We start from the raw sequence: 13,625 nt of genomic DNA on the forward strand, positions 1-13,625 counted from the left end.
CAAGCTTAGAAGCTGGAAAGTCTACAATGTAACAGAAGCCCACCGGGCATGCCATAGAACACTCTGCCCCTTTTAATGAATGTGTATGATTGGGTGGGGCTCTTAATTGAACCTCCGTTTCTTCACCTGCAAAATTACAATTAAAAAATTCAAAGGAAAGCTATAATTAGAATAATATGTATTTTATATCCGTATCTAATATATATATTTTTTTACTCTTGAGTCTTACTTGCCCTTTATATCTGATCACTATTAAGTCCTGTGTTTTCCACTACTGTACCTATCTCCTCTTTATTCTCCCTGGTTGCTACACATTGGCCTTTGGCATAGCTCGTAGCTCATCTCTCTTATTTCTTTTACACTGTCACTCTAGCTGATAAAAAGGTACTCAGGAGCATAGCATGTCTTTTCAAAACCCCTCTTCCCTCCCTAGGATTTCTGTAAATTTCTAACATTTTTTAAGGTTCTGCCATTTGGCCCTAAATAGTCTCATCTCCCTCAATGAGTATTTGTTGAGCGTGTATGTTGTGTGGGGCCTCTGCTAGGCCCTCTGGCTATTCTAAGACTAGGATCTGACCAAGCCTTAAGAAGCATACAGTTTCACAGGAGTAACAGAAATGTTAAATTGTGGCTTGTTTATGGTAGGTGTTCAGTTTCACAGGTCCTGTTGAAGAGAGGGAATGATATCTAATAGGGTACCGAGGGCAGAGAGAATATGCAGAATGTGCTTTCACACAAAGGCAGAATTAAGCTAAAGTTTATTTATGGAGGACTTAGTTTGTGCCAGGCACTATTCTAAGTGCTTTACATCTAACTGAATAAGGTAGATACTGTTACTGTTCCTAATTTGCAGATGAGGAAACAGACCATAGAGAGTTTAAGTCACTCGCCCACAATCAGTGAGCTGTTATGTTTTCTATAGGGCTTGAAAAAGCCTTGTTCTTACCATTCATCTGTACTGTTCTCAAGTAACAAGTAGGCTGTAAACAAGCAGAAAGATACGGAATGCCAGAGGATAAGCCAAAGACTTGAACAGACTGCATGGAAATGTGATGAGCACGTCGCATGTTTAGGGAACACTGATCAGAGAGGGGTGGCTAGAATATAGGGTCCCAAAGTGGGATTCCCAGAACACACCGGGCCTGTGGCTGCTCTTATTGTGGATGCTGTCTGAAATGCCAGGCTCCTCTTTAAGCCTGCCGCTTGTCCTCTGCTCCACAGGCATGATTCCTTCGTTGTCATGTCTCCTAAGCCACCTTGCTCAGTATGGTGTCAGCTCCTTTCTCCTACCTCATGCTGTCTTTTTCCTCTTCTCAACCTGTTTCTCACCACTTGGTGGCCCTCTTTCATGCTGTCTAATAATCTAGATTGTATTTTACTTTATTTCCCGAAAGAGAGATGTTCTTTCATGAATAACACACTGAAGTACTGGTGGTCTCAGGAAGACACAGCATCGTCTCTGGGACAATTTCCTTAGGGTCTTTTACCTCCTGCGTATCAAGAGGAACTAGTATTTTCAGTGACCCATTGAAAACTTCCTCCCAAGAGTGCCTTCACCAACGGCATGCTTATCACCCACCCTGTATGGAAGGCCCTCAAAGAACTGCCTTTAGGTTGTTCTGGCCACATTTTCTTTGCCAAGCAGCCCTGTCAGTATTCATTTATACCTGCCGAGTGTCAGCCCCGCCTCTCTCACCAAGCGCCAAAACATGCAGATCCTAATACAACAAAATGTTCCCTGTCATCTTCCTTCAGTGTCAGCTTCAAACAGATTTGTTTTTCCATATTATATCCTAGCCCCCCCCCAAGTAGGATGAATCTAAAGACTGAGAAAATACAGGTTTCATATACAGCAAAACCCACATCCTAAATTCTGGTGTTATTGATGTACAGTTGTCCCTTGAACAACAAAGGAGTTAAGGGCGCCAACCCCCATATAGTCAAAAATCCACATATAACATGACTCCCCCAAAATTTAACTACTAATAAATAGCTTAGTGTTGACCAGAAGCCTTACCATTAATAAAAACAGCCAATTAACACATATATTGTATGTTATATGTATTATATACTATATATATATATTTATATATAAAAGCCTACACGACCATTACGACGGAATAACCTGTCAACCAGTCACTATGATGCACACTGACCACCAGGACAGATGCTCAAAGCAGGAGCTGCCCCCTGGTGGTCAGTGTGTTCTTACAGGGGGAGCACTGCTCAGCCAGAAACCAGGCTCACGGCTGGTGAGTGCAATTGTGGTGGCAGGAGCCTCTCCTGACTCCGTGGCAGAACTACCGAGGGGTGGTGGCAGCAGATGCAGCAGGCTGGGATGAGCATGAGCGGTGTGGTGCCCAGCCCCAGTTCTAACTCCTCCCTGGCTGCCTGCTGCTTGGTGCACTGCTTCATCCCTCTCACAATCTGGGACCCCTCAGGGGCCTACACCGGCAGTTGGACATCCTCTGAGGGTTCCAGATTGTGAGAGGGTGGAGGCCAGGCTGAGGGTCACCCCCCTCCCCCCAGTGCATGAATTTTGTGCACCAGGCCTCTAGTATTCTTATAATAAAGTACACTACAGAAAAAAATGTTATGAAGAAAAGCATGAAGGGAAAATGCTTTTACTGTACTGTATTTATCGATACCTAAGTTTAGTTTATGTCATCTGTTTATAGGATGGGTCATCTGTCAGTACCTACATTAAGATTGTCTTATATGATGCAAGACACTGTAGATTTTATACATATTACTAACACGAGACATCAGAAATGAAAAGATAATGGGAAAAGCAAATTTATATTTATTTACAGGTATATCAGTTAATGAATGCATTGATAACAAGAACAATATGATTGCTTTATAGTAGCATAGTGTAATCAATACAACTACTTCACAGAAGTAAGGAAAACTGGGGAGCGGGGGGACTGGGAGAGGACACTGGGGGATAAAGGGGACATATGTAATACTTTAAACACTAAATTTAAAAAAGTACAAATTAGCAGGTACAGAATAGTCATGGGGATGCAAAGTACAGCAGAGGAAATATAGTCATTAATCCTATATAATCCTATATAATAAAAGCCTAATATGCTAAGTGTCTGGTCGTCCACTCAACCAATCAAAGCATAATATGCTAATGAAATGCTAAGGCCACTCAACTGCTATGACATGCACTGACCACCTGGCAGACAGTCGACTGGTCAACCAGTCACTATGACATTCACTGACCACCAAGGGGCAGATGCTCCAACTGGTAGGTTAGCTTGCTGCTGGGGTCCGGCCAATTGGGATTCAGCGAGATGGGCTGGACATGCCCTGGAGCCCTCCTGCGGTCCCTCCCCAGCTGGCCAATCTCCCGCATCCTTCCCTGGCCCCGATCGTGGGTGGGTGAGTGGGAGGTAATTAACCAAAGACCATCCTATGTAATAAAAGGCTAACATGCAAATAGACTGAACGACAGAACGACCGGTCGCTATGACGCACACTGACCACCAAGGGGCAGACGCTCAACACAGGAGCTGCCCCCTGGTGGTCAGTGCGCTCCCATGGGGGAGTGCCGCTCAGCCAGAAGCCCGGCACACGGCTGGCGAGTGCAGCTGTGGTGGTGGGAGGCTCTCCCACCTCCGTGGCAGTGCTAAGGATGTGCAACCGCCAGCTTAGGTCCGCTTCCCCCGGGGAGCGGGCCTAAGCCGTCAGTCGAACATCCCCTGAGGTCTCCCAGACTGCAAGAGGGCACAAGCTGGGCTGAGCTCCACCCCACCCCGAGTGCATGAATTTCGTGCACCGGGCCTCTAGTATTATAATAACTATGTATGGTGTTAGATGGTACTAGATTTATCAGGATGATCACTTTGTAACTTATATAAATGTCCAATCACTGAGTTGTGCACCTGAAGCTATACTGTACCTCAACTCTAACTAAAAAATAAAATAGCCCTAGCTGATTTGGCTCAGTGGATAGAGTTGTCAGCCTGGGGACTGAAGGGTCCCGGGTTTGATTCCAGTCAAGGGCACATGCCCAGGTTGCAGGCTTGATCCCCAGTAGGGGGTGTGCAGGAGGCAGCCAATCAGTGATCTTCTCTTATCATTGATGCTTCTCTCTCTCTCCCTCTCTGAAATCAATAAAAATATATAAATAAAATTAAAAATTTTTAAAAAGGAGTAAGGAAAACTCCAAAAGTGTTTCCAATATATTTATTGGAAAAACTCCATGTATAAGTGGACCTGTGCAGTTCAAACCCATGTTTGTTCATGGTATTTGCTAAGTGTGGTGTTGCAATTTTGTTTTTACTTGCAGATGGGAAATAGAAATAAAGGAAGAGTACAAAACTCCACAGCATCTCACTTATAGTGAGATTGAGCCCTCCCGCTATAATACATTAGCAAATAATTGATTGCTTTAGACATGGCTATATAATAGAATAATTTTTCCTTCTTTTATAAATGTAAGCTATTCAGGTTTCAGAAGAGGTTTTGCGTAATATGCATACTGTAGTTTGGATTCTGAACTTGAAAGTAGAAATTTACCAACCTAGAGAGGCCAAACTCTCAGATTTTCCTTTTAAACATTCTTTCAAAGTACAGTAAGTCCTCACTTAATGTCATTGCTAGGTTCTGCATCTTGAAGCGAAACGACACATAATGAACCCCTTTTACCATAGGCCAATTGATATAAACAAGAGTTAGGTCCTGTGGCATCTCATCAACGTTATAAAGCAACAACGCAATCTGAAGTCCTGGTGTATAGGGAGATTGTGTGATTGCAATGCATGAGCCCAGAGGTAATTCACACGCTCAGTAGCTTAATTTATAGATATTGCTTTCATGTAATTATCCAGTTCAATTAGTATGAATAACTTTAGAAAATGACTGGCCATTATGGCCAGAATTTGCACACATTACATTAGTTGCTAAGTGGGCTTTTATAATTCATTTTAAATTTACAAACACAGCCCCAGATTAACTGGAAAGAATATAGCCCATTTATTGCATTAATAAAGTGACAACAATTTGATCTTTTCTTTTGTCTTCAAAATTTGTTCTTCAAAAGTAATTTTAAAGTATTTATTTATAGAATGTGAATCATATAGATTTTTTTTTCCCTTACTGTTATTTTTCTAATACTTTGCTGGTATTTTTCTACATAGTTGCCCTGGGACCAGAAAGAAGAAAATCTGACTCAGGAGTTATGTTGCCAACACTCAGGGTCTCCCTTATCCAAGACATGAGGTATTTGTTATACGTGCTAGCAAGTGGTGGTAACTTTGAAATATTATGGCTTTCACTTAAATTGCTCAAATGATTTTGGCTGTGTTTATTTTTGGCTTCTGTATTCTCAAAAATCACATTTTTATGACCTTGTTTATTTTACTTTCACACTATTATATTTTTCCTGACATTAAATCCAAAGGGAAAACGCAACTGAAAAGAGTTTTAAAGGAGCCGTAAATTATTTTACAATTTCTTTTGTTCAGCTTTTTAAAACCTCCTTAAATACTTGCTACCCACAAATACAGTTCAAAAAAAATCTGCAAATAAGGACAAGTTACTTGGCAGAAAAACTGTTGTCAAGCAGATTTAATTTGAAGCAAATGCAAATCTGAGAGAGATCACTTGCCGTTACTGGCCTCAGAAATCATTAGAAGGCATCCGTGTAGCTAAGAAGATGTATTGAATGAGGGAGGCAGAGGCTTTTTTTCTTTTAAACATTTTAGGTACAATGCTTAGTCAACTCTTAAAAACAGGTGGGCTTAACGTGAATATTACAACATTTATAACACTTGTAACTTGATTGCTTTAGTAATATTAATAGGATGTTTATTTGATTTGTCAGGTACTTGTGACTGAAAAGCATAACTGTTATGAGTGGCAGCACAGTAGAGTGGTCACACATCCTGGCTTCACCACTTACTAGCTGTGTGACCCCAAGCAATTTTTGTAACTTCTCTGTGCCTCAATTTCCCATCTCTCAAACAGAGGTTTAAGAAGTTATCTACCTTATAGCATTGAAGTGAAATTTAAGTGAATTAGTCTATAGTCTATTATTGTAAAAAGTTTCAAGAAGTACGTGCTTTTATAATCTGAGTAAGTTTATATACTAATAACTTAAATGTTATGTTCCTTGGTAGATGACATGCGGTTGTCCTCGTGTGGCTTATGATTCCTTTTGATGGCCAGCATAAGAGGAATAGTTGTAACTACTGCTCACTTACTCCATTGACTGTTAGATCAATGAACAGTGACCTCTCTAGTCTAAGCCCCTAAAATTTCTCACCTGGATTACATCCTGGTCCCAATATTTCTGTGCTTGCCCTACTATATCCTCCCCCTGGATATATGGTGATCTTACAATAAAGTCTAGATCACTTGCCTTGGCTAGCAATAGTCTATGGGTGCACATCAGGCTAAAAATAATCCTATATAATAAAACCCTAATATGCAAATTGACCGGCTGGCAGAACGACCGGTCACTATGATGCACACTGACCACCATGGGGCAGATGCTCAACGCAGGAGCTGCCCCCAGTCGGGGCCGGCGAGCGGATGGCACTAGGCCACCAGCCAAGGCGGGTGCCAGCGGGCCTCCCCCGCCACCCCAGATTGCACCGCCTGCCGCCCCACAGATCAGCCCTGATTGCCGGCCAGGCCTAGGGGTCCTACCCTGTATATTGGGAACAGTCTCTTAGATTTAAAAATTAAAACCTGACAAGGGTACTGTAACACTGAAAAAAACAGGATGATACAGCGATGACATGCATGGACTCTGGCTTGCACATTTTGTGGTCAGCCCTGATTCTGACACTTATTACTGTGTGACAAAGCCAATTACTTAACTTCTCTCTGCTTCAGTTTTTCCACCCATAAGATGGGGGAAATGGTACTACTGCCTCAGAAGGATCATGTTATGTACTACTTTTCATAATCAGGACAAAAAAAAATATGGTCACTGGTGCATGCAGCGTCCCAGATTGCGAGAGGGATGTCCAAAGGGTCCCGGATTGCAAGAGGGTGCAGGCTGGGCTGAGGGACCCCCCACCCCCCTCGAGTTGAGTATAATCTTGGATAATCAATATTGGTCCAGGACACTCAATTTAAAAAATGATGTCCTGTGACTTCCCACTTAAGGGTACTTTGGCTTTTAATTTTCAGACTTTGTCTTACAAAAGTATCTGAGAGACTCCCCCCTAATATCCTAAAGTGATGTTTTGGCCAAATGATAGATGCTTTCAATAAAACCTTAATTGATTGATTGATTGATTGATTACTTTAAAAAAGGTGCTTAGTAAGGTGGGAAGGCTTTGCCCAGAAAAGACAAGCTGACTTCCCTAACTTTTTATTATAGAAAATTTTAAATGCAACAAAGTCAAAAGATTTCATAGTAAACACATCCATATACCCATCACCTAGATTCTACCATTTATGTTTTTCTATGGCTTTTTTAAAAGTTGTGGTTAAAACTATATATATACACATACACACACATATCATAAAATTTACCATTTTAACTATTTTTACATGTACAGTCGGTAGCACTGAATACATTTGCATTGTTGTGCAGCCATTGCCACTAACCATCTCCAGAACTTTTTTGTCATCCCAAACTGAAACTCTGTACTCATGTAAACAGTCACTCCCCATTCTCCCTCCCCGACAAGCCACGACTCTATTTTATGTCTCTATGGATTTGACTATTCTAGGTACCTCATGTAGGTAGAATCATGCCTTTTGCATCTGTTTTATTTCACTTAGCACAATGTTATTGCGGTTCATCTATACCATATATCAGAATTTCCCTTTTTAAGGCTGAATAATATTCCATTGTATGTGCATACCACATTTTGTTATCCATTTATTCATCAGTAGACACTTGAGTGGTTTCCACCTCCTGGCTGTTGTGAATAATGCTGCTATGAACATATGTATTTGAGTCCCTGCTTTCAGTTCTTTTCTGTGTATACCCAGAAGTGGAATTGCTTGATCATATAGTAACTCTGTGTTTAATTTTTTGAAGACCATCGTACTGTCTTCCACCGAGGCTGCACCATTTTACATTCCCACATGCAATGCACAAGTGTTAAGTTTCTCCACATCCTCGCCAGCACTAGTTATTTCTTGTTTTGTTTGCTTGTTTGTTTGTTTGTTTGGACAATAGCTGTCCTAATGGGTATGACTTCCCAGTTTCTTATGCCATACACAGCCATAGGTCTTTAAATGTGAAGCTAGCGTCTTCAACTTTATAAGCTCAGATACCAACTCATTAGTAAACCAAAATGTAATTAGACTCTCAGATAACTGACTCTTGCTAACCCAAAAGGCTTACTTTAGACATCTAAGAGATATGGTGAAATAATGGGCTGGATCCACTCTTGTCTAGTTGTCATGAAGCCAATTTATTATTTCCTTAACAGATGACTTGACATTCTTTCATTGATATGGGTAGGCTCAGGGGGAAGGTAGATTAAAGTCAGAAGGCATCGTGCTCAGAAGCAGAGATGTGGAAGCCTGATCTCCGATCTTCCAACTAGCGATCGTGGTGCTCATGGGACGGATGTCATCTCAGGAAAGCCCTGCAGAAGCACTGCCCGTGTGTGTCTCTCGTTTCTCTGCTCCGTTCTGCCTTTTTATTTATTGTTGTTCTTATTCGTGATATGTTTACTTTAGAGTTTAACTCTCAGTGGCCCGGCTTATTTCCCTGTTTCCAAATTCTGGGTTAGTACTTCACGTTAGCCCTAATTGCTACTTAACTAGTTGCTGTAGTAGATCCAAGAACACCACCAAGTAATATTCTAAATTCTGATTTCTTTAAATCTGGACAATTGAAGGAAAAGCGTATTTTCTAAGGATTGGGTAGTATATCTCTCTGAGCCCATGCTCTCTGTTGGGCACATGCCTCTGTCCTTACCTCATCTTCTCAAGTTTATCTCTTGAGGCAAATACATTGGCAGTTTAGGGACTTGGAGTTCTCACTGATGTCGAGAGTCTTGGCACTGGATTGCTTAGCAGCTATAAGGAGCCCAGGACACCTGTGAAGGCTGTCCCCTTTGTCTTAGTATCGCAGACCCCTTCCCAAGACTTTCAGAGTTGCCAGATATCACCAAACTGTCACTTATAGAATGACTTTTTGTTCCAATGGGAGAGGTTGGGGACAGTAAATAACTGGACTGATTATCTACATAGAGAAGAGGAGTATTGTTGTCGTGGTACCATTATTGCCAGTTTTTTTCCAAAGTAGCTCTGCACATATCATCTAGCTGTTGGGCCTTATGTTCTTAATGGCAAAATATAATTAATGATGCGGAGCATAGCAGAACATCTAGGAGATTGTGAATACTATCATCCAAGTATAGATAATCTGAATATGTAAACAAATGAACAGGATGTGAGTAAATCCTAGAAATATTCTATCCTATCTAATAAAGAGGGAATATGCTAATTGACCCTCACACAGTTGCAAAGATGGCGGTGCCCACAGCCAATAAGGAGGGAATGTGCTAATTGATGCCCCACCCTCAAAAGATGGCAGCACCCACAGCCACAAGATGGCGACACTCAGTCCCCTCAGCCCCACCAGGCGGCAGGCGCACAGCAAGGCCAGGTCCGCCCCTAGTCGGGCCCGGCCGCTACGCACGCCTGCCTTTGGAGTCCCCCAGTTCCCTCAGCCCCCCAGCCACCCAGGACAGGCCCAAGGTGCAGGCAAGCCTCCGATGTCGGCTGCCCAGCCACCCAGGGCTGCCTGAGTTTCAGGAAACCAAGGCCAGCCGAGGCTTGCACTGCTGGCAGTGGCAGCAGCAGAGGTGTGATGGGGCATCGCCTTCCTGTGGTCGCCAGGTTGTCTCCTGCCCCTGAAGGCTCCCGGACTGTGAGAGGGGGCAGGCCGCATTGAGGGACCCCTCCTCCAGTGCATAAATTTTCGTGCATTGGGCCTCTAGTTTACATATAAAGATGGGGATAAGTTACTTGAGGGTAAATTGGCAAGTGACTTTATCTTTTTATAAATAATGTGTACACATGTGCTAATGAGCATCTGGTTTTATTCAACACTAAAATTGAGTAGTCATGATTGATTTTGTTACAAATGCTTTTATGATGGGAATGCTGATTGCCACCTAAATAAAATACTTTTCATTTTGTGTACTCCAATTCTCCCCATTTTCCTTAAACACAGGTTATTTTTCAAATTATAATTATGTTCCACTTTTCTGGGAAGGACTATTCTGAGGAATTTTTATGACTGTACAGGATATGAGCTTATACTAAAATTGGCTGATTCTTTTATTTCTCTAATGAATATTACTAGGGTTCACTATTAATGCAGTAAAATAAGCACCAGGAAATGTAGATTACATTTATTTAGGTGCTGTCAATCTTAGAAATCATTCAGTTTGGGGAAACAGAGTCTTGGCACCAGATTGCTTAGCAGCTGTAAGGAGCCCAGGACACACAATAAGAAGCTCATTTGAACTGGCTTCAGCAAACATGGGATTTATTGGAGATATGTAAGGGTATCTTCCAGAATCCAAGAGCAAGAATTGCAGCTGGGATGGAAACAATCATGTCATAGGTCACTCTCTGTCTCACAGGAAGCAAATCTTCTCTGCTTCTCCCTTTCTCTCCCTTCCCTCCCGGCTGTATTGTGCACATGCTCTCCAAGCCCTGGCTCTAACATCCTGTCTTATTTTAAGCATTCAGTGAGAACTCACTTGGTTAGGGTACTCATTCCCAGCTTCTGAGAGGAAATCTGACTGGCTGAGGGGTTAGGAGCATGGGGCCGTGGGTCCCGGTGGCCCCGGAGTTGTGTCTCCTGGGTCTGTGGAAGGGGAGCGTCTCCAAGAATGTGAGTGCCAGGAAGAAGAGACTGGAAGAAAATGGGTGGCTCCTCTAGAATAACACTTGTGATCTCTGTGACCTTGGGTGGGTCACTCCGTCTGACGGAGTCTCCATTTTCTCATCTTTACAGTGAAATAATGATGTCCTCCCTCTCACTAGTTACTGTGATGATCAGATAAGACAAAGTCCAAAAAACTTGTTTAAATTAGAAAGCTTTGTATCAAGGTTAAAAACTAAATCAAGTAGATAAGTTATTTAAACCACACCATGTATGCTTTTCTGTGAATTAACAGGCTCTATTTTACTAGAAGTAATACTTGTATGATATTATTTATGCTGAATGCCTTTATAATTATCTGTAATAAATTATTCCAATTAAAAACAGATTAAAATGGTATGACTACATGCCCTGGCCAGTGTGGCTCAGTTGGTTGGAGAGTCATTCCATACACTGAAAGGTTGTGGGTTCCATTCTCGGTCAGGGCACATACCCAGGTTGCAGGTTCCATCCCCAGGCAGGGATCTCTCTCTCTCTCTCTCTCTCTCTCTCTCTCTCTCTCTCTCTCTCTCTCTCTCTCTCTCGTGTGTGTGTGTGTCTGTCTTTCCCTCCCTTCCTCTCTGTAAAATTAATTTTTAAAAAAATCACATACCACATATTCTCGGTTGAGGATTTAATAAAAATGGTATAGCTACACAGAAAAACATTTAATAGATTTGGATAAAAGTTTAATAACACAACACATATACATGTATTTAAGCATAAAATTTTATAGTGATATACAAAGCAGCAGAGCTGTTTTGTGGTATTTTTTTTTAGCTCCTAATATGTGCTGGGCCTTATAGGGTACAAAGAAGGATGCAAGGCTACTCAGAGGTATTGGGCTCCTTGCTTGTCCTCAGGGAACTTGGCAAGCTGGAAAAAGCATAAAGCAAGAGAAAATGATCAAATAGTAGGCAGTGCATGAAACATGTCGATTAGACTACAGAATTTCATAAATTAGAGAGGTCGTTGGAGGCTGTCACGGTCAAGGAAAGCATTCCAGCAGAAGCTGGGATTCAGACATGAACAGAATCACAGAGGGAAGCAAGTAATGGGATGCGGAATCTCAGGAGCCACTGCTGTGACAAATCCCTCGCCGCCCACCAAAAACACTAGCACAAATGCTTTCATGATGGGAATGCTGATTGCCACCTAAATAAAATACGTTTTGTTTTATGTACTCCAATTCTCCCCATTTTCCTTAAACACAGATTGTTTTTCAAATTACAATTATTTTCCACTTTGTCATTCTTCACCTACCATGTCTGCAGATACCTGTTTAAGGCCAGCATAACACTAATTTCCGTAGAGTTTACTGTTTTAGAGTAGGAAGGGTATGTAGGGAAACATTCAGTACTTACCAACCTCCATATAGATTCATTTTCAGTGAATTCCTTTTGAATTAACTTGGTATTCTTGGGTTATGGGGGCTCAGAGCCCGCCTGGCACTCATGGGGTTCCGTGTAAATACTGTCGAAAGTTAAGTGGTAAACGCCTGAGCATTTCCCCACGTCAGCCGTGTCAGCCTTTGGGGAATGTCCGTAGGACTGAGGGACAGCCAGTGCTGTTGCAGGGGCTCACCCTGGGCTGTCAGGGCTCGGCCCTGCCACCACCACCACCAGTAAGAACCAGGCTCCAAGGGGGGCCTGCTTGCCCCCAGCTTTCTCCGTTCATGACCATCCATAATGGTATTAGCCCTTTAAAAATAAGTGCGTCATAAATCTCATTCACGCATGTTTGCATGCCACCTCTTCAGTGTGTCTGTGTGATGTGATGTAATGCTTTACATCTTGTTTATCGAGAGTGTTTGATTATAAATCAGCACTTAGTATCGAGGGCCTAAATGTTCAGATCCAAGAATTGAGAGAGAGGGAGGAAAAAAGAGAAGTGTGTGTGTGTGTGTGTGTGTGTGTGTGTGTGTGTGTGTGTGTGTGTGTGTGTGTGTGCAGCAAAATAAGGCTTTAGTCCTTATTCTGAAAGCTTAGAATCATCAGACAAAAGGTTTCATTGCAATATTTATTACAGCTAGGATGAGTCATTTTAGATTAAAAAAAAAAAAAAAAGGCGGATCAGATCACAAAGGCCTCAGTGACTCACTATAGAGGTTTTACAGTTGCCCCTCCCGTAGGCTTGTCCTTCCTGCCTGTCCTTCGTCCCCTTAGGAAGAAAATCATTTAGGAAGGTAAACACAGCCTATGGGGGTAGCATTGACTTCTACATGAATACCAATTTCCACAGTATGTTACGTTCAACTGGCGTGTGACCACACAGTGTTTCTTTGTAGCCACACAATTTTTCAAGTCTTGCAATTTTTTTAAATGTTGAATTTGTCCGTGCAGCACAGCGTGTCTGCTGTTGCCATAGAAAGTAAGATTTCGTCTTTTCCGTGTGTTGTCTAGGGCTTCGGCAAATGATTCAGTGGGTTAAATTTGCGGCAGATACTTCGTTATACTATAGAATAATTATTTTGAATAAAAACCTGAATTTCAGCCTGTTTAGTTTATTTTCCTGAGAGTCGGGAATAACCAAGTGCCAGTTTATCTGTGAAGCTGAAAGAACATAAAGAAACGTTAAAGGATGAATGGGTTTCAAATGCTTTGTGTATCTTAAGATGTTGCCTGTATGCTTGTGTTTTAAGGGTAATTCTGATGTGGGGCTAGATTCATAACTAAGATAGAACCTTTGAAGGTTTAATCAACATAAACTGTGTATTCCCTATTGCTTCATTTAAGTAAAAATGAACTTTCCTGTGCAA

General features: G+C 41.9%; 1 protein-coding gene across 1 annotated transcript in view; it reads left to right on the plus strand.

The window, feature by feature from the left end:
* The window catches only part of DENND5B (DENN domain containing 5B), a 98,609-nt gene that overhangs the window by 68,431 nt on the left and 16,553 nt on the right, over positions 1–13,625 (plus strand). The window contains exon 13 of the mRNA XM_054718613.1: positions 5,151–5,232. Within this exon, the coding sequence (XP_054574588.1) occupies positions 5,151–5,232 (82 nt within the window). The remainder of the gene's footprint in view (positions 1–5,150; positions 5,233–13,625) is intronic.

This window comes from Eptesicus fuscus, chromosome 7 (assembly GCF_027574615.1).
Source record: "Eptesicus fuscus isolate TK198812 chromosome 7, DD_ASM_mEF_20220401, whole genome shotgun sequence".
Lineage (NCBI taxonomy): Eukaryota > Metazoa > Chordata > Mammalia > Chiroptera > Vespertilionidae > Eptesicus > Eptesicus fuscus.